The sequence below is a fragment of the Physeter macrocephalus genome, chromosome 11 (assembly GCF_002837175.3).
Source record: "Physeter macrocephalus isolate SW-GA chromosome 11, ASM283717v5, whole genome shotgun sequence".
Lineage (NCBI taxonomy): Eukaryota > Metazoa > Chordata > Mammalia > Artiodactyla > Physeteridae > Physeter > Physeter macrocephalus.
The window spans coordinates 13,266,608-13,287,613 of record NC_041224.1 but is presented as its reverse complement, the minus strand read 5'-3'; the positions used below and the strand labels follow the sequence as shown (position 1 = coordinate 13,287,613).

General features: G+C 51.8%; 1 protein-coding gene across 3 annotated transcripts in view; it reads right to left on the bottom strand.

Moving 5' to 3' along the window:
- Window positions 1–21,006, bottom strand: part of FRMD4A (FERM domain containing 4A) — a 100,046-nt gene that overhangs the window by 20,144 nt on the left and 58,896 nt on the right. For all 3 annotated transcript variants that reach the window (XM_028495604.2, XM_028495603.2, XM_024116363.3), the window contains 7 exons: window positions 17,777–17,910; window positions 12,273–12,395; window positions 9,104–9,332; window positions 6,602–6,658; window positions 5,001–5,238; window positions 4,044–4,211; window positions 1,322–2,187 (listed from right to left, as the gene is read on the bottom strand). In XM_028495604.2, coding sequence (XP_028351405.1) covers window positions 1,322–2,187; window positions 4,044–4,211; window positions 5,001–5,238; window positions 6,602–6,658; window positions 9,104–9,332; window positions 12,273–12,395; window positions 17,777–17,910 — 1,815 coding nt within the window. The remainder of the gene's footprint in view (window positions 1–1,321; window positions 2,188–4,043; window positions 4,212–5,000; window positions 5,239–6,601; window positions 6,659–9,103; window positions 9,333–12,272; window positions 12,396–17,776; window positions 17,911–21,006) is intronic.

Sequence of the window (21,006 nt, the reverse complement as noted above, 5' to 3'; positions counted from 1 at the left end):
CGCCCTGTCCTCCCCAGGCCCCAAGATCTCCTTCAGTCCCCCAGAGAGGAACCCCCCCCCCCCGCATTTTCTGTCTGTAAGATCACTCTCCCTTCCCCGGATTTTTGCCCGCCCTTAACCTTCTTTCCAGCCACAAGTCAAATCCTGACTTGGACTTCCTTTCATTTGCTGCTCATTTTATTCTGATACTTTAAAAAGCATTTTTCATTATGTCTCCAAATCCTCTCCCACTTTCTTTCCTACAGTCAGTGTGATGCAGTCTCTCTCTTTTTAATTGGCTTTTATCAGGCGATTCATGATCGGGCAGCACCCCATCTACCAACTAGAAAGGCGCTCCGATCAAGTCTCTCATCACCGTGGCACAATCTCCCCTCTTTGTGGGCGCTAAGGTATATACATGAGTTAGCGTCTGCTGGGGCCGAAAACCCCGCAGGGACGGGGAGACTGCTGGACAAACACTGTGTTTTTTTTTTGTTTGTTTGTTTTTTTTAATCATCGTCATTCTTTCTTGGAGACGGAGTGGGAAGGGGATTAACTTAAGGGAGAGAAGGGTTTCTTCCATTTTCACGTGATTCGGTACCGCTCGATGCCCCGAGTACAAGGATATGCGGTAACCCTTCCTCTGAGGAGGAAAACGTTAAGCTGTAACAACGGGGCATCAGAAGCACTTTACAGAAATGACTTTGGTCAGAACATAACGTCATTGAAACGGGACCTCGAGGAGCAGTCTCGAGTTTCCAGTGAAGTCACCAGGGGAAGTCACAGGCAGACTGCGCTCGCCACTTCGTTCTGTGGCCGGTCTGCGCCACCTGGGGGAGACACTGGCCAAACCTCAGGGCTTCGAGTGTTCCTCTCCCCTGCAAGGGTTCCGCTCAGGTCTCTAACCCGCTGCTGTCTCTCACCTACTACTGTGGCCCCCTTCGCCAGGTAAAGGCGCACCCTGGACTGGATAAACCCTGAAAGACACGGACTTCACCACTGCTCGGATCTCCGTCCTTACAAGGACAAGGGGCTTGCAGGCACGGTCCGCACCGCTACCCAGGAAGCCGATATGGGAGACGGCGGCGCGCGCGGTCCGCTGGGCTGGGGCGGGGCTTAGGGTGCGCCGCCCCGCCCCTTCCCAGGTCTTCCTCACGCGGCAAAACCTAGGCTAGAGTGGGAGGGGTGAGCAAGGAGGGGAAGGAAGGTCTCACGCACCTGACAGCTAGGTTTCTAGAATTAACCATCTCTCCTGCCTGCCTGCCTGCCTGCCTGCCTGCTCTAAGAGAGCCTTCCATCCCCACCAGTTCACCTCCAGGCCGACCAGGTGCGCGCCCCTCACCTGACGTGGCCTTGCACATCTGGGGCATCCTGGTGACCCTGCTGTGCGCCACGAAGGTGCTCTGGGAGGAGGCGCTGTACTGGGAGCCGCCGTCCGAGGAGGCGGAGCTGGCGTGCGACAGGCGGCCGTGCTCCTTGTGCGAGGCGCTCGAGCGCTGGTACCACTGGCGCAGCTCGTCCGAGACGGCGGCGCGGCCCGCGCCCTTGTCGTGGGCGCCGCCGTCGCGGCCCAGCGACGGAGTCCGCAGGATCTGCGAGCGCGACGGCGTCAGGCGGCCCGCGTCGCCCTCGTCGCCGCCGCGCCAGCTCTCGCGGAACAGGCCGCCGGCCGTGTACGAGTTGGAGGTCTTGAACTGCGCCTTGACGCTGTAGTGGCCCTCCTGGTCGCTCTCCAGGCTGCGCACCACCACGGGCGTGGCGCCGCCCTCCACGTACAGCGGGTACTCCTTGATGCGGTACTGCGAGCTGGGCTGGCTCTGGCTGTGCAGGTAGACGCCGTGGCCGTGGCCGTGGCCGCCGCGCGCCGCCAGGTTGGGCATGCTGCCCGAGTTCGCCGCGCCCAGCGCGCCCGCCGCGCGCCGCCGCTGCCGCGCGCGCGCCTTGGACGGCGAGTCCTCGGCCAGCGTGGAGTAGTTGGCGTTCATCTGCGCCGGGTAGTAGTGCTCCGAGCTCGAGTGGCTGGTGCACGACGAGCAGTCGTCCATGGGGTCCGAGCCGTTGCTGCTGCGAGTCCGTGGCGTGTAGAAGTCGGGGCTCCCCGCGTCGTTCTCCGAGCCCAGGAGCTTGCCCTGGGACTCCAAGCTGGAGCTCCGGTGCCGAAAGTGCAGCGCGAGGCTGTGCAGCCGCGTGGGGCTGAGGTCCACCGACCTGCGGGGAGACCACGGCGCGCTGCGTCTGGGGGCGCCCGGGGGAGGGGCTGGCGGCCCGGCGACGCTCCGATCGTCGCGGACTCGGAAAGAGCGCGAGGCCGCAGGGCCCAGAGCCTCCCGCAAACGCGCATCTAGGAGAGCGGGTCTAAGGGCGGGGACCCTGGGGACCCAGGTGCTTCCCATCCCTCCCAGGGGAAGACGGGCCGGGAGGGGACGCTGATCCCCGGAGGAGAGCCGGGCCTCCGCCGTGATTTTCCATTCCGAATGGGCGATGGGGACAAAGTGCCCACGTAAGGGCTTCTGCAAAAAGTATGCCAATAGCCAGGTCTTTTTCTTTTTTCTTTTTTTTTAAAGGTGGAAAGAGGTTCTATAGACCCAGCGAACCAAGCTCATCCCCGTTCTGGTATTATGTTAAGCCAGATGAAATGCCCATTTTTGCAGGTCAAGAAACAGCCCAGCAGAAGCAATCATATGGTTCCACCCGGTCCTATTATGAGTAGTGGACAGATTTCCATCCCCCCAGGAACACTGTCTAAAACGGAAGGCTGGTGGCACACGGGACCCTTAAAAATGACGGGTGCAAATACTTACCGCTCCACTTCTTTGTTTACAATCCGCTCCGCTCATTGGAGCCACGCGATAAATACCCATCAATATGGCGGGGGCAGAGTACAAGGAAATTTCCACAGAAATTCGCCATGGCTGGGTTGGCCAAGTACAGGAAGAGGCGACTCCCAGGGCTGGCCGTCACCCAGGGTAGACGGCGACGTCCCCACTGTGTGGCCCTCCTTGACTCGGGCCTCAGTTTCCTCTCTGGTCCCCCCCCCCCCGCTCCATCACTTTGTTCTGGCCACGCCGGCCTCCTGGAACATGCCGAGTGCAGGCCTGTGTCCGGGGCCTTGACCCTGCAGTCCCCTGAATACCCTTAGAGCTTGCTACGCCCCTCCGCCCAGGTCTCTGCTCGAATGTCACCCCATTAGAGAAGCCTTCTCCGATGCTCTCCTTTAAATGGTCTCTCCCTTCACTCACTTGCCCTGTTCATTTTTCTTCTCAGTACTTATCACCACTGACTTATTTCTTTACTGTGACTCTCTTCCTAGTAAAACGTCAGTCTGATGAGGGCACAGCGTGGTCTGTTTTGTCCACGGCTCTATGCCCAAGAATAGTACCTGGTACATAGAGGCACTTGATAAATATCTGTTGCGTGAATGAGAGAATGAATGGACAAGAGACTCTTGCCTGGAGAGCTCAGTCGTACCCTACATAAATGGTTCACCGCTTTCAGAAGATCACACCATCTGTCCTTCGAGCTGCGGTCCCTATGGACTTACTTTTAGAGAAAATGGAGTGATGGCTTTGGTTTTGCCTCTTTTTAGGAGAGGAAGGTGTGATTCACCGAAGCCTCACGTTTGCCTGTTCCTTTTGCTCTTGAATGAATTTACACCTTGGGGCATTAAAGGAAGTCCAGGATACATGAGGACTGTCCAGTAAAGATCACCCCACCAGGGCAAGGTTGTTCTGGTCCCGGCGCGCTTCCCTGCTAACCTGCGTAGCCGTTCCGGCCTCCACTTTTGTGCCTTAGGAAAGCTCCTTCCATGCCCACCGTCTCCAGGGGATTATCCGACCACCTCCCGGTACCCACTGGGCGTGGACGGTGGGCTATAACGTGTCTCTTGGCTCCCACGGGCTTCCGGCTGCCAGCTCAGTTCTTGATTCTGCTTCACTTAAAGAAGAACCTACCTCGCTGGTTCAGTCCTGACTCCAGCTCACGGCTTATCTGGGCCAGCGTGGGTCCAGCAATGCCAAATTCTACAAAGGCAGGTCTGGTCTAGGGAGGGAGATGGGTGGACTCACCTCGTGGAATGCACGTAGTGGGGACTCCGGACTCGGAGGTCGGGTGTGGACGGCATGCTGCACTGAGAGTTCCAGGGCGGGAGGCTGCGGATGGGGCTGGTCTGCAGGGAGCTGCCTCCCCCTCCCGCTTCAGCGCAGCTCCCCGTGCTGGGGAAGCGCTTGTGGCTACTGCAAAGCAGAGGAGGCCACGCTGGTCAGGGCCAGACAGAGCTGCACCTTCTCGCAGGTCGCCGACTATGTATGGCCTTGGGCCTTCAGTCTCGGTGCCGGGGAAGCTTGCCCGGGACTCCCCCAGAAGTGGGTGAGTCCTTATCCCTGACGCCCAGAGCAACGTGAGATGAAGACCCTCACCGGCTTCTCCGGGACAGGCAGCGTGACTGTTCTGCGAAGCCCCTGCCCTGAACCACAGTTTCTGTTTTCTAAGAGACAGATATTTACCTGTCTGGGTACCCACTGGGAGCTTTATAGGACATAATGAAAGGGAAGGAGAAAAACAGAGCGGCAGTCCAAAACCGCCTTCCCAAACCCCTCTCCCACACCGGCTGCGTAATGAGCTGCTGGTACACAGCTGAGATTACAGCTGTTCGGCTCCAGGATTCTCGTGGCTGATAGTTCAGGGTTCTGAGCCGCGCTGGGATTCTTAACGAGCGGGCTCTCTCATTTGCCATTTCCGAGTACTGCCGCCTAAGATTTCCTAATTAATTAATTCCCATGGAATTTAACGACATTCAAGCCAGCGGCCAACACGTGGATTGGGAGCCCAGACCCCCGCTCCCCCGGGAAGGACGAATCTGCACCTCGAGCAGGTCAGCAGCAGAGGGCGCTGTGGCGCAGCCCCGCCGAAAGGCAGCGCCCGGGAGGCGCGCCCAGCGCGGCGGGGACCGGTGACTTGCGGGTGCTACTTAGGACGGCCCTGGGAGCCTGCCCAAGCGCGGACAGTGACCTCGTGTGGCTCACCTGGAGTGACCGTGGGAGGAACGCTTCTTGACCTTCTCGTAAGGCTCATCTAACGAGGACTCGCTCCACATTTTGGGCTTTATGGGCGACTTGTCGTAGTCGTTGCGGTGATAGTGCATCTGCCTGAGTCCCTCCAGGGACTGGGGAGGGGGCGGCCTGTTGTGCGACGGTGGCCGAGGAGGGAGCCCTTTGTGAGGGGACTGCAAGGGGGACAGTGTGCTGGTGACCTGAGAGTCTTCTGCACAAAGAGGAAAGAGAGGAAGTGAGCAAGCGTCCTCCTTCCCGCCCCGCCCCGCCCCCCGACGCCGCCCAGACGTCAGCCGTCGGCGGGCATGTGCGACAATGTCACTCTTGTACCCTCGGATCAGTAAGGAAAGAGCCCCTGGCAGGAGCAAGCCTGCGATGGGAGTTGGGGCCCACGTGGAGCAACAATGCCGCTTGGGAGGTCCGGGGTCTGACACGTGGGCAGGAAACCGATCACAGGCGATGCATCAACATCCGCTAATGACAATCTAGCCCTCCCCCGTTACAGAGGAGTCTCCCTCAAACGTTCCCGTTTCCTCCCCTGCAGAGACTGGAGTCCACAGAGGCCACAGGCTGGACCTCTGATATTCAAATCACGCCCCCTGCTCCCCTGCAGGCCTGTCCTTTCCTCCCACCAGTGTAATGAATTAAAATATGACAATCCGAGGGCAAATGGCAGGGCCAAGACAACTGGGTAAATACCCCGCCAGCCTTTCCCCACATCAACGTCAGTGATGATTATCCTTGCATTTATCATTACGGCTAGGAGCCACGCAGATCTTTCATGTTTCTCTGTCTGAATCGCCACTTACCACTGCCCGCCTGAGGTTTCCCTAAGGGGCAAAAAACGTAACCGCCACTTAATAGATTTCCACGTCATTAATGCCTTGACCTCCCCAGGTTGGGTTTAAATCCACGGGAACCTTCTCAGAGATGCCTCTGGGTTTGGAATCCCTTCTTCCTCGATGTGTGGTGGTGGTGATGGGCTGGGAGGAGGGGACGGGTCACTTCTGTTTTTGTAAGAATTTCCCAGGAAAAGATTCTGAGAATCACTAGGTTTTTAGAGGTCAATGGGAAATAAGAAGACAGTTTCCTAGGCCTGACCAGGAGTCTACAGGGACATCTCCCCATCACTTTCACTATTTCTCAGGAAGGGGCGGAGGCCTGTTTGCTTCTGGCTACCCCCAGGCTCTGCTAGCAGGTTTCAATCTGTGTGACCCAAACCGATGGCCACCTCTTTCCTCCAGAAATTATAAATACGCCAAAGGAAACTATGCGTGGTGTTTAAATTGTCGGTTCAGGTTAAAATGTGGTTTTGGCAACTAAGAAAGTAGAACACCATTCACGATCACCTTAAATCTTACCTCCGGGCCACAGGACATAACAAAATTCCAACAGACGTGTGTTTCTGTAGCTACCACCCTCTCTCAGCCAGACAGATGACCAATGGGAAATGAAAGAATCACAGGGAACCCGGCGCCATATTGGTCTGGCTCCTGGCTTTCCACTGGGCCGTCCCAGACTACACACAGCTTAATCCCAGTTCCGAGTTCTCAAGCAGGAAACAGACAACCTACCATCTTCTAGAACAAGGGCATCTGACAGGGAACTGTCTTCACTGGCAATATTTCCATCTGAGAAGACAAAAAGCAAAAGTCTATGAGGTGAGCACATCCCTTAGACAAAGCCCCATCTGTGAAAAGAGTGGGTTTCCCACCATCCCATACCCTCCTCTCTCAGGAAAAAAAACCCATGAAACACAATGAAAATGCTGTTGGGCATTTCTTTTGACAGTCCCTGTGCTGGGTCATGGCTCCCCCCCAATCCCTGACGCTGCAATGCGCCCGGTCTTTGTTTCATTGGCGACAACAATGCTCAGCAGTTTAATATCCAATATAAAGGCCACCTGGCCTGGCCAAGCTACGTCATCGTCCCAGCCCATCTCAGGGCGGGTTCTGACTCAACCCAAGGAAGTGAACTGCCGTTTGTTCTACACAAGCGAAACTAGGGCGAGGAGCTCGGTTTGGCTCATATGGCAGTAAATGGCTTCTCAATCAACTTCTTGAGTCCTTAGCAGACAAAACAAGCTTCTAAATAAATACAGCTTCTCTCTCCAAAGCCTGTTTTCATAGACACTATTCAATTAACCACGAGAACACACCCAGAGGGAGACAGAAAGATGATCCTCCCCCTTTAACAGCTGGGGAAACTGAGGGACGTCTAGGGAGGAGTGGTTTGTCTGAGGCTGCGCTGCTCTCCTGGCTAAGTCAGCAAAAGGTCCCAGGTCTTGAGATTCCAAGCTTAATGCCTTCTCTCTTCAAATAACAAACCAGGCTAAGGCGAGGAAGAAGAACACGAATCCCTCCTCTAACTGAAGTGGGCTCGTTGTGTGATGAAACGTTATTTCAAGGAGGCAGCAAAATGGAGAAGGTGCATCCTTGAGGGGTTAAAAACGAACGGCTACGGGCACAGATAGGACCAAGCTGGTCAGACAGCGATTTACAGACTCTGCTGGCTGTCCTCACCGAACGGCCCTCACCGGGCAGGCCGCTCTTCTGTGGTCGACCAGCAGGACGTCTGTCACTCGGTGCCCTTCCCAGGCTCTGTCAGCCTTGCTGACGTTTCCACAGTGCTGGGACCCCCACCCCGTCCCTTCAAGGGGGCAGAAGGAGGTCCCAAGAGGCATTAGACAGAGGAGGGCTGGCTGAATGCAGCTCTGTTAGGGAAAGTGACAAAGTCTTGGCCAGTGACAAAGGGGCGAGGTGGGGAAGGATAGCTATTCCACATTACCTAGAGCAAAAGGATTTTTTTTTTAATGATCTCTCTCACTTTTAACTAGGAATTCGCTTTATTCATATCACTTGATGAACTATGAGCAACTAGGAGACACAGCCTCGACTGGCATCTTGAGTCACCAGTAGATCACCCCTCCCCCAGGATGCCCACAGTTTTAGGTTGCAGCAAAATATATCAGTATATGTAACGGTGGTAAAACACACGTAATGTAAAATTGACCATTTTAGCCATTTTTACTGTACAGTTCGGTGGCATTAAGTACATTCACATCGTTGTGCAGCCGTCACCTCCATCCACCTCCAGAACTTCTGCCATCTTCCCAAACTGAAACTCTGTCCCCATGAAGCAGTAACTCGCTGTTCCCCTCCCCCAGTGCCCCCTGGTAACCTCTCTTCTACTTTCTGTCTTCCTGGAGCAAAAATATTTTAAATGTGTATAAACTATAAAAGAAGACTTGATATATATTTTAAAGAATTTGGTAAACAATAAGCTGTATTCAGGGCACTATATTAAATTATCCTGTAATAACCTATAAGCTTATAACCTATAAGCATCTGAAAAAGAATACACGTATCTATTCTTTTGTGAATCACTTTGCTGTACACCTGAAACTCACACAGCGTGATACAACTATACTTCTATTAAAAGGAAAAGAATTTGCTGACTTAAAAAAAAAGGATCATAATAGTTGGAGAGACTTGACGGTTGGTGGTGAATTCTGGGGTATTTCCTACTCGTGTTCACCGCATATAATCCTCACCCACTTCTAACCCCTCCTGATCAGAGTTTGGGGCTCTAGACCACCAGAGGGGGGCAGTCCAGTCCTCCCCAGCTTAAGCTTTGGGACAGGAGCCCCTGGAGACAGAGAAGGGCTGCGGGGACGCTGGCCTCAGGGTACCTGAGGCACCCACCTTCCCTTCCAGACCTGGGTAGGGTGACCAGGTCTCTGAGGACCTTGGAGCCTGGGCTGGCCCCGGGCTCAGCTCCCGGTGAGGGCTGAGAGGAGCGTTCTCCCAGGAGGCCATCGAGAGGGACAACGGATCGTCTGATCTGTGTGACCCCTTTTATCTCTGGATCTGAGTGCATGTTATTGCTCTCGTTGCTGTCAGGTCTTTCTAGTTTCATTTTACGGATGGAAAAATTAAGGCACAGGGTAGTTAAGCAGCTTGCTGGGTCGCTCAGGGGGCTGGGCTTTCGGTTCATGGCTTGGACGAAGACCCAGCTCTCTGAGGGTCGGTGGAGGGAGGGCGGCACCCACAGTGGGGAGTGGGCTTGGCACTGACCTTCGATGATCAGCGAGGCCCGCTGGGTGGGTTTCTTCCCCGACTTGACGCGGTTCTCGTTGATGGCGCTTTCAATCTCCTGCAGCTTCTTCAGTGCATTCAGATAAGAGGTCTTCCTCTGCTTCTTCAGTTTTTTGCTGACGTTAGGGTCACTGGCCAGGCGGCGGGCAGCCTCCGTAATCTGGGACTGAATGGCAAACTCCCGCTCCAGGCGTTCCAGCTCGGCCTCCTGTGAGAAGCAGACCACACGTAGGGGGATGCCAAGCGGGGTGACACCCGTCCTCCCGCCCCCGCGCCGGGCCTGCGAGCCTCCGTCCCTGGAGGCCAACCCGGCCCCGCCCCGCGGCGGCCAGGGCCCTGGACACGCCCACTTTTGAGACTCTCGGGCCCTGTTCCATCCTGGAGACACGCACCGTCCCTGAGAAGCGGGGAGCTTCCTTGTTGCAGGCCCGGGGGTCACTAGGGTTCATTTCCAGGGTCTCCAGCAAGGCTCTCAAAGACCCAGCCTTCCTGGAGATGCAGAGCCCGCTGGGTTGGTGCTTCCTTCCCATGTGGGGCAGAGGGGGCAGCGCTATTTTCAGAGTGGCCTCTGTCGCGCTTTGCTGTGGGCTTGCTAACGGGCTCCCGTGGGTGCCCCCCTGCACACACGCCCTCTGCCTCTTGCATTTTGAGCCCTGCATGCTGGGCCTTGCCCGCACTCACTCACGCGTCCCCCGGCAGCTCTTTTCGCAAAAGCTCCGGCTGTCCGCTCACACCTGCCTCTACGTAAAACTTCCACTGGGTGGCCAGCGGCCGCGGCCCGAGTGTGGACGGCCGGTGGTGGAGCCGGGTCCCCTGCTCCTTGGACCACTCTTGGGCGCCCCTTCCTCTCCTGTGTGCCTGCCTCCCTCCTCTACCCCCCTCACTTTGGCCCAAAGGAGCCCATGGATGAATGTTCCCTCAAAGGGAGTTGTGGACCCGGCAGAAATGCAGCTGTGGCTGCCAGAAGACGCCTGGTGGACCCAAAGGATGAAATCAGGGCCAGCGTATTCGCTGTGGCTTCTCTGTGGCTCAGCTGGTGCCTTTTTCAAACGCCGACCAGCGAGGCCAGGGGAGCCCAAGCACGCATCTTGCTCTGGGGGGAGGGGATCCACGTTCTGGTTAAAGCCCGAAAGGAACGGATTTAACCGTGGAGGAGCAGATCACCAAGTTTGCTGGGGCCAAGAGACCTTCCGAATTACAGGCCGATACAACAGCCTCGCCTCTCAGCCCCACGTGCCAGGCCGGGTGCCTCCATCAGGTACAAAACTCCGAGCTGGACTTCACCTCCTCTTGAGCACTGAAGGGAGGGGGCCCAGGGGTGAGAGTGGAAGGTGAGCATGAAAGGAACTATTATTAACATTAAGGGTCTAATAAACTCCCCAGTTCCTGCAAATGCCCGCTGCGTTTCTTCCCTGGAGAAGAGTGACAAGGTGGACTCCTGCCCGGGGCCTTGAGACAAACAAGTCAACAAGGACAAAGCCTCGCAGCTGCTAGCGGGCTGTCAGGGCAGCCTTGGCCCAAGACACCGACCCGGAGTTCTGTGGGAGCCCAGGACAAACGCTTGCTACTTAAACCGAGCCAAGGACGAGGCTGGCAGCCCGTCTGCGCAGATGGCTGCCTGCCGTGTGAACAAGGACGTCAAGGGCATTCCCAGGAGAAACAGGCATTTCCCAGCGATGTCTGCAGGGACAGGTGAGGAGACAGGAATGCAGTGGGATTCTCAGGGCGCGAGTCGTCTTTTACTGGAAAGTGTGAAGGAGGCACCAGGAGGAGGTGTGACAGGACCTTGGGAAGAACAACGGCATGCAGGCGGGTGGCGCTCATTCATGGGGGGTCTCCCCCGGATCCTTTAGTGCGGGTGTCTGCCCAGCACAAGAGGACTGGAAGTTTCCAGGCAATTCGGATGACAGCTGGGTTTGAAAAATACTCCACCAGATGGTTTCCTAAGTCCCAGCGGCCCGCACCCCAGTTCTGACCCCGGGAAAGTCCCAGGCCCAGCCCCAGCCCAGCCCACCTTCTCCAACACCTCGTCCTGTTCACTGAGCGTCCAGCAGGTGTCAGCGCTGAGCTGAGTATTTTCCGTGCGCTGGCTCTCTTAATCCCAGTCACAGCGAGAGAAATGAGGGGTCTGAAGTTCATTTTACAGAAGAGGAAAAGCGCCTCCAGAGCTGGGTGAAGCATTCTGGCGCATCCAACAGTGCTCCCGGCACCCGGGGGACGGGGACCTGCTATCACAGATCTCAGGAGACCGAGCCACCCCTTCCACTGTCTCCAGGGCACGTGCGTTCCCCTCTTTGCTCAGCCCGAAGCTCACCCACTGCACGTGTCACGTGAGAGCGGGGCTCCTCGCACTTTGTAAAAGACTAAACGCGCACAGAATTCCTGTCTCCACTGGCTTCGGTTCCTGCCCTTTTCAGCCCTCTACTCAATAGCATTGTAATGAGTAACTGTATTCGGAATCAATTTGGAAAGACATTTCCTGGACGTGCCCCTGGGGCCTGAGGTGCGCCTGGCCTTGAATTTCTCTTGGTTTGAGACTGGATCACTTATTAACCAGCTGGAGACCCAAGGCTCCCCCGCCCCCAGACCTGCACTCTCCAGTCCCAGCCCCCGCCGAGGTTTAGTCCAAAGAGGGTAAAGTGAGGGGTGCTCAAGCTCGGGCAGTGATTTTAGCAGCCGGGTGGAGTTAGGACCACCGAGGGCAGGCCCGACTGTCTTTCCCCAGCCAGCGGCATCTCTGCACCTGCTGGCGTGCCCTCAGTGTTCTTTCTTCTTTGGTCGTTTTCTGTCATAGATCAGACAGTACGCTTGGCTCTCAGTGACAAAGAGCTGGGAGAAGAACACATGAGTGTTACGGACCATTCTCCCATTAACGTTGCTGCTTGCGACAGGCCTGTTGACTTAGACACACGGCCTCCACAGAAATCAAAATGCTTACAGATTAACGCAAGGTGGCCAATCCAACCAATGGGAGCCACATACTGACAAAGCAGCTAACTTAAGAAAAGGTAAAAGGAGAGCAACTCAGGAGGAAGGAGGAAATGGCATCCGGCAGAATGGAAACATCCTTATAGAATACCGAGGCGCCCTCACGAACGGGAAAATGAGGCGGGTGTAAGAGAATCCGGCCACAGAGAGAAGCACGTACCTCTCCTTTGGGCAGGATCTTCTGCTCGTCCAGTTTGAAGGCTGTCCCGATTCTTCTTCGAACAATGGGTGGTTCCTCTCCTGGATCCAGGGGATACTCCACGGGCAGTTTTCCCGTCAGCTCCTGCAGAAGTGTGACAGCACGAGGGGACAAGGAGTCAGGGTGGGGTACACGGCTGGCTTCTAGGACATACACACACACTTCACAGCACAGACTCAATGCACAGATTCGAAACCATAATCTTACGCAATACAATTTCATTTCTCCAAAAACGGGGGAGAATATAGTCCTTCCTTTCCAGAACAGAGGCACTTGGAAAAGATTTTCCCCAAAGGAAATCCCTGTCGGGTAAATAAAATCGCTACTGATTTTCATCATAAAAACCCGAATCTCATTCACTTGTTAATTTCACACGTGTCTGGCGTGTCTACCACGAACCTGCTGAGGCCACGCAGCCAGTAAGAGCAGAGGCGACATGAGATCTCTGGTCTTTCCGGCTCCAAACTCTGTGCTTATTTCACTGCACCAAATATCTGAGTTTAAAATGGGTCTTTCAAATGAGTTTTCTTGGGAAGCGTGGTATCTATACGGCAAATTCCAGAAAAGGGAATTATAATATAGTTTAGAAACTGAGTTTGAGTAAAAATTATTCTACTCTGGCCAGGTGCTCAAGGAACAGGCTGAGTTGAAAAGACACTAAATGTGTACAAATACGCGTTTCAGTCAAAACTGAAAGTATAATCCATATTACTGACAAGGCCACTTAAAAAAAAAATCTGGTGAATGTGCGTTTGGGGCTCTGGAAATGTAACTGTTGTGAGTATAACGACAGTGAATTTAGTTGACAGAGCACCGTGGTGACGATGGTCCCGGGCAGTCGCCGGAAGGTCTGTGGGATGATTCAGGGTTAGAACCAGGCTTTATCTGAGCAGCTTTTACGTCTGGGCTCAACAGAGATCAAATCCCAGCCAGCCGCTGATCCACGTGGTAGAGTCCAGGCGTCCACCGCAAGGAGTCACTTCCAGGGACCAGAAAACCCTGGGAGACCCACTGCCGGCCTCCAAGGGACCGGTGGCCCTTCCAGGCAGAGCCCAGCCCTGGTCTCTAGTCCCGAATCAACGCAGATGGTGCACAAAGACCCGAGGCAGGCTCTTCTCGGGAACATCCATCACCCATGCAGAAAGCCTCTGTGCCGGGCAGCCTCGTAAGGGCAGGAAAGCCCTGATCATCAGATTCCACGGGCAGTCTGACCTTCTGACAGGAGGAGTGACATGGCTTCTCTGTGCCCCTGCTGTGTGTACACACTGGGGTGAGTGTCTGTACACACTGGGGTATGTGTGTGTCGGGGGCGTACACCCGGCACGTACAAGCGCACCCTCTCGCTGCGATCCTGGGCCTCTTTCCTCCTGGGTTCAGGCCACTGGGAAATGACCTCTTGGACTTTTTATTCCTCATTGTAAGCATTTCAGAGCACAGTGGCCAACTCTTTGAGTATGAAATGCTCTGCAATTTTCTTCCCTGTTTTTTTTCTTCTTTTTCTAAACGTGGTTCAAATGTCTCCCAAGTAGCTGTGTGTTTATCCTGCAACATTTTACTTACTTCCCTAAAAGTCTGCCTATAAATAACATATTGAGGATTTTATACTATTAGGACTTTCTTTTTTACTTTGAAACTTATAAAAAGGAGGGAAAAGTTGTTAAAAGGGCCATTGATTTATAACTCTAAAGAGCCTGTGGTTTTCTAACACAACATTGCAAATCAACTATAGTCTAATATAAAATAAAAAATTTAAAAAATCTATGAAAAATTGAAATGCTGTCTCTAAGTTTGTGAATTTAAGCTACTACAACGTAAAAGAAATATTGAACAGCTGTATTAGTAATTACTGCAAATTGAGAATCTGTATTGTCCCAGCAAGAGTACCAGGCCTCCCCAGAAAAAGGAAATAAAACTTTAAAGAAGAGGAAGAAGGAAAAAAAAGAGTCTGTGGTTTTAAAACAAAATATCTTTTTCAAAAATGAAGCTACTGATCTCCCACCATCTGCTTGGAGGTATTTGAGTGCAGGCCTTGATTCTCCATATTTAATCTGACATCCTGTGTAGCGAGAGCCGTCTGGGGAAGGGGGAATTTAACACTCTCCTGCCGAGGGCTCGGCCTGGTTCCCTCTCTCTTCTTCTGTTGGTTATATTTTGCCAGACGCTCCCACAGCACCTCATTCTGGCTGCCCCACACCCCAGGGGCAAAAAGTACTTCTGGATACCCTTAGCTGAGGGGGTGTGTGTGACCCAGAAAGAGCAGGACAGAGTCGGGACAGAAGTTCTCCTGCCCCCTAACCTCAGAGGAGTCAGGAGAATGTGGCGGCTTCTCGTGAAGTTTCTTCTGTTGCTCAAGTCCTGTTTTCTGGTGTCCACATAGTAAGAAGCAGGAGCTTTGTTTTCCTTATTTTGCTTTTATTTTTACGAGAGGCACAGAGACCTTCACCAGGCATGTTAACCTTGCCCGGACATGTTTCACCAGTTTTCTGATGCTGATTCCCTGCTGGGTTTAGGGATGCTGCCGTTATTAAAAACACAACAAGGCTTTACAAATTATTAAATGCAGACACCCACACCCATGTTTTCTCAATCCTTCCAGCGTATTCTTTACAAAAAGACTGCTGATATTAACAGTATCTCAGAGCACATCCCCCAGCCGGGACAACTGCTTTCCCAAGATTTGCAAAGGATTTGCACTAATGTGGGTCTGCTTTGAGCGGCTCCGGTTTGAATCAATCCAGAGCCTAATTAAGCCAAATTGAACTGTAATATGATCTCATTCTGTGGCCCCTCGTTTCAATCTTCCTGGGGCGAGGCATTAGGACTGGGGGGAGGGGAGTAGGGCTCTTCAACTTAGTTTGGGAACCTCCTTCCACTTCCCTTTCTGAACTGTTGACCAGCAGAGCTCCTTGTAATGTTATATGCAGAACACTCTCTCTCCCGAGGGCTCCCACCCCATGGTGTCTGTGTGCAAGCACATGCACACGTGTGTGCATACACACATACGCACAGTAACGCGAGATGCGTTAAAAAATCAAGTCTTCAAACATGATAACAAGAAGTTGTGGAATAAGCAGAAGGTGGTGGAAATAGATGTTAAAATAAATAGAGACAGTGACCTGCCACAGTCTCTAAATCCCCATGAGACATGAGCCTTGTGTACATATACACTTGAGGAAGCACTGCTTTGCCTAAAATTAAAAGATTTTTTAGAAGACTAGGCTAGGATTTCATTTACAAATAGCTCATGTGGCTCAAGAGCCAAAAAAACAAACGACCCAATCAAAAAATGGGCAGAACACCTAAACAGACATTTCTCCAAAGAAGACATACAGGTGGCCAAGAAGCACATGAAAAGATGCTCAACATCGCAGAGAGAAATGCAAATCAAAACTACGAGAGGGACTTCCCTGGTGGTGCAGTGGTTAAGAATCTGCCTGCCAATGCAGGGGACACGGGTTCGATCCCTGGTCCGGGACAATCCCACATGCCGCGGAGCAACTAAGCCCGTACGCCACAACTACTGAAGCCCGCGCGCCTAGAGCCCGTGCTGCGCAACAAGAGAAGCCACCGCAATGAGAAGCCCGCGCACCGCAACGAAGAGTAGCCCCTGCTCGCTGCAACTAGAGAAAACCCGCGCACAGCAACAAAGACCCAACGCAGCCAAAAATATATAAATAAATTTATATTAAAAAAAAGCCTGCCAATGCAGGGGACACGGGTTCGATCCCTGGTCCGGGACAATCCCACATGCCGCGGAGCAACTAAGCCCGTACGCCACAACTACTGAAGCCCGCGCGCCTAGAGCCCGTGCTGCGCAACAAGAGAAGCCACCGCAATGAGAAGCCCGCGCACCGCAACGAAGAGTAGCCCCTGCTCGCTGCAACTAGAGAAAACCCGCGCACAGCAACAAAGACCCAACGCAGCCAAAAATATATAAATAAATTTATATTAAAAAAAAAAACTACAATGAGATATCACCTCACACCAGTCAGGATGGCCATCATCAAAAAATCTACAAACAATAAACGCTGGAGTGGGTGTGAAGAATGTAATTCCTACTGCTGGTGGGAATGTAAATTGGTACAGCTACTATGGAGAACAGTACTAAGGTTCCTTAAAAAAATAAAAATAGGGCTTCCCTGGTGGCGCAGTGGTTGAGAGTCTGCCTGCTGATGCAGGGGACGCGGGTTCGTGCCCTGGTCTGGGAGGGTCCCACGTGCCGCAGAGCGGCTGGGCCCGTGAGCCATGGCCGCTGGGCCTGCGCGTCCGGAGCCTGTGCTCCGCAACGGGAGAGGCCACAGCGGTGGGAGGCCCGGGTACTGCAAAAAAAATTAAAAACATAAAAATAAAAAAAATAAAAATAGAATTACCATACAATCTAGCAATCCCACTCCTGGGCATATATCCGGAGAAAAACTTGGTTCAAAAGTATACATGCACCCCAATGTTCACTGCAGCACTATTTACAACAGCCAGGACATGGAAGCAACCTAAATGTCCATCAACAGATGAATGGATAAAGAAGATGTGGTACATACGTACAATGGACTATTACTCAGCCATTAAAAAGAATGAAATAATGCCATTTGCAGCAACATGGATGGACCTGGAGATTGTCATACTGAGTGAAATAAGTCAGACAGACAAAGACAAATATCATATATTGCTTATATGAGGAATCTAAAAAAAAGTAATACAAATGAACTTATTTACAAAACAGAAACTGACTCACAGACTTAGAGAATGGACTTACGGTTACCGGGGGGAAAGGCAGGGGGGATAGATTGGGAGTTTGGATTGAAATATACACACTGTTATATTTAACAAGAAAAGCAAGAAGGACCTACTGTAAAAACAAAACAAACAAACGAACAACAACTAAAAGAAAAAAATGCATCATCTACCAAAAAAAAAAAGGAAAAGATTCACCAGATCATGAGTTTTGAAGGGGATTTTCTATCAAGTGAAATCCTGATTTCCTTGTTGGTCTCCAAAGGTGCTCCTCAGTCTGATTTCCAAAGATAAATCTGAGATACACTCAAGAGAAACAAAAGCCACCCCAAGGATAAACTCGGGCACAAGATCTCAGGAAGCTGGCCAACCATTCCATCCAGCGTGGGAACGATCATATGAGGAAATGCTTTATAAACTATGGGGCACCATGCAGATGTTGTTGTTTACAATTGTTATTATGACTGTTATTACTACTTGTCATTTGGCCCCCAGTGGGGACCCTTCTGGGGTTCTGCCAGGACCCACTTTCACTGCTGTCAGAGTGTTTTCTTTATGGTCCAAGACTCCTGTTTCTGAGGGGCTTATCCCGGAGGCTGGGGGTCGTCAACAGAAGAGGGCTGGCTTCCCTCTTATGCCCTTTAGGACGCCTACCCTTGCCTTTTATAAATACGAGAGGACAGATGAGGGCACAGACAACACAGGGTCCCACAGCGCGGACGGGTCATGCTTACCGCTTCTCGGAGGCACAGTCTCCTCAGCTCTTCCAGCCGCTGGCGAAGCGTCTCCTCCAGAGCTTCCTGCCTGGATTTCAGGGCTGCCAGCATGTCTTTCTTGGCCGACTGCGAGCTATCCGATTCCTGAGAACCTGTCAATTAACAGTGGGGTTACTAGGCCAGCTGACGAGGGCACGCACGTCTGGACCACAAAGGAACTGAACCGGAGCCCACGCTGTGACTGTGGGATTTACCCCGGGAATCAAGAGAGTGTGAAATGAAACAGGTGCTCCGACCTCCAAGCGTGAGGAGCGGATTCCCAGCACGCCGGGTAATTTACAGCCGGTCAGAAGGACAGGCGGGAAAACTGACACGCCTCTTCTTTGATTAGCTTAAGATAAGTCACACCCCCATTTTAATTTCACTAGCAAATTTTAATAGACTTTATATACCATGAAGGGGAAAGTGAAGTTTAAGCCAGCCATTTTAATACAAAGTTTTAATTTTTTCTATTTAAAAACGCTTATTTTTGCTTAGTACAAAGATAACGCATGTTTATCATAAAAATTTTGAAAATGTAGACATGTATAAAAATAATCCAGGGCTTCCCTGGTGGCGCAGTGGTTGAGAGTCCGCCTGCCGATGCAGGGGACGCGGGTTCGTGCCCCGGTCCGGGAGGATCCCACGTGCCGCGGAGCGGCTGGGCCCGTGAGCCGTGGCCGCTGGGCCTGCGCGTCCGGAGCCTGTGCTCCGCAACGGGAGAGGCCACGACGGTGAGAGGCCCGCGTACCGCAAAAAAATAAATAAATAAAATAAAAATCCATAAGCTAGTCACCCAGAGGTAACCACTGTCTTGCCCTTTCTTTTAGCCCTTTTACCTAAGTACGTATATTTTAAAAATAAAATTAGATTTGTATTGTATTTTTTGAACTCGAGACTCTATCATGAGCAAGTTCCCTCCTAATAAAAGTTATACATATTTTTATACGCAGCACAGAACTATCTGCTTGATGATTCAAATAGCAGACTGCTAGATAGGAAACCTTTGTGCAAGGCAGACTGCAAACCAAACAAAAGGAAAATATGCTGAAATGCCAACTGGAGAGATTTAGGGTAGACCAGAGAATCATTTCTGGGCTGCAATGTTTGGATTCTGAAATAGGTTTCCTGCAGTGACGCTATTATACCTTTTCCACCTGGGTGGCTAGACAAGGCGCCTTGACCCCCTGAGAAAGGAAGAGCTGATTATTGCTTGCTTCTCGTGTCCATGGACAGCGGAAGTCTTAGAAATGGATGGGCATTACTGGGTGTGCCTTCAAGGGGCTCACATCATGCCATCTGCAACAGCATCAAATGACATCGAATACCTAGGTATTCATCTAACGGAAGATGGACAAGATCTCTACAATGAAAAGTATAATACTCTGCTGAGAAAAACGAAAGACCTCAAACAAGAGAGAGATGCAGTCTGGTCATGGATTGGAAGCCAGACGTTGTAATGATGTCAATTCTTCAGGAACTAAATCAGAGAATCATTGCAATACCAGTAAAAATTCTAGCGGGATTTGTTGGAGGGAGGGGTAGGAATTGTATTTCCTTAGGAAACATTTCGGGACAATTCAGTGAATCAATGACATATTTGACAACGATCCAATCAGAATTCCCAGAGTCGATTGTTCTGTTTCTTCCAGTGTTTAAAGAAGGCGTCTCAGAATCACAAGACTAGAAAGGACTTCTATGCTTTTGTATCAAAAACTCTGTGATGGGGACTTCCCTGGTGGTCCAGTGGTTAAGACTCCACGTTCCCAACATAGGGGGCCGGGGTTCGATCCCTGGTCAGGGAACTAGATCCCGCATGTCGCAACTAAGAGCCTGAATGCCGCAACTAAAGAGCCCGCATGCTGCAACGAAGATCCCCCAGGTGGCAACAAAGTTCCCGCATGCCGCAACTAAGACCTGGCGCAGCCAAATAAATAAATAAATAATATTAAACAACAACAACAACAACCCTGTGATGCTCAAATCATCCCCATAAATATAAGATTTGACTCTTATTTAGGCTCTGAGCAGGAATCTCCATAGTCCCTCAATTACCAGGCACCTAAGTTCTTATAACCCTAATCTTCAAGAATTCTCAGTGTTTAGGTACAATACATTTTGACTCATTCTAGCTTGAAACAGAGAATCTCCATCACTGCGGGAATGTACCATCTTGATGCCTCCACAGTAGCTAATAAATATTAGCTTGAATAAACAAACGAATAAATGTTGTCAATCGTATGGTTGGAGGCTATAATTAAGTTGTATCTCATCTCCGTAAAGAAATCTAGTACCTGTAGGTTGTTTCTTTATAGAATCGACCTTCCAAACTTTTAATCATTTTTGTAGCTCTTTCCTGGATTTCGTCCTGCTTCAATCGCATGTTTCCAAATTCAGTAGCAAACTCAAACGAAAGCTTGACCCTCACGAAGCCTCCATTACCTCATGGCTCTCAGATACTAAATCCACATGGTGTCATATCATGTGACACATGGCTGGACATTATTGCAGGCTCCCCTCTTTGAAATGCTTCAGGTTTTCTATCCCCATAAGTCAATTACCCTGAGCTTATTCGTCCTGAACTATCTCCAGTCTACATTCATCTAAGGTAACACAGCTAAATCATTTTGAATCTTCATCTTAATCTTAATGTTTCCCGAGTCACAGTCACCAATCACAGGTGAAGACGCAGGAAAATTTAAGGAGCTACGCTCTATTATTCCATCATCTAAAGAATTAATAAGAAGGTAAAATAATACTGGAAGGAAGTCAGACTTTAGATTTAAAAACCAGACCTGGGGGGGCTTCCCTGGTGGCGCAGTGGTTGAGAGTCCGCCTGCCGATGCAGGGGACACGGGTTCGAGCCCCGGTCCGGGAGGATCCCACATGCCGCGGAGCGGCTGGGCCCGTGAGCCATGGCCACTGAGCCTGCGCGTCCGGAGCCTGTGCTCCGCAACGGGAGAGGCCACAGCAGTGAGAGGCCCGCATAACGCAAAAAAAAAAAAACCAGACCTGGGGAAACTTGGGTCCGAGAAGATGAAAGGACTTCTAGCACAAATGAAAAATTCATTGTTTTCCTTCTCGCCCCTGCCTAACTTCTCAATAGGAGATGATGATTTATGAAGTCAAACCTAAGAATGAACTATATTCAAGAATGGCAAAAATCACAACATTAAACTCTGGGTGGAAAAGCCCAGAATTTTTGGATG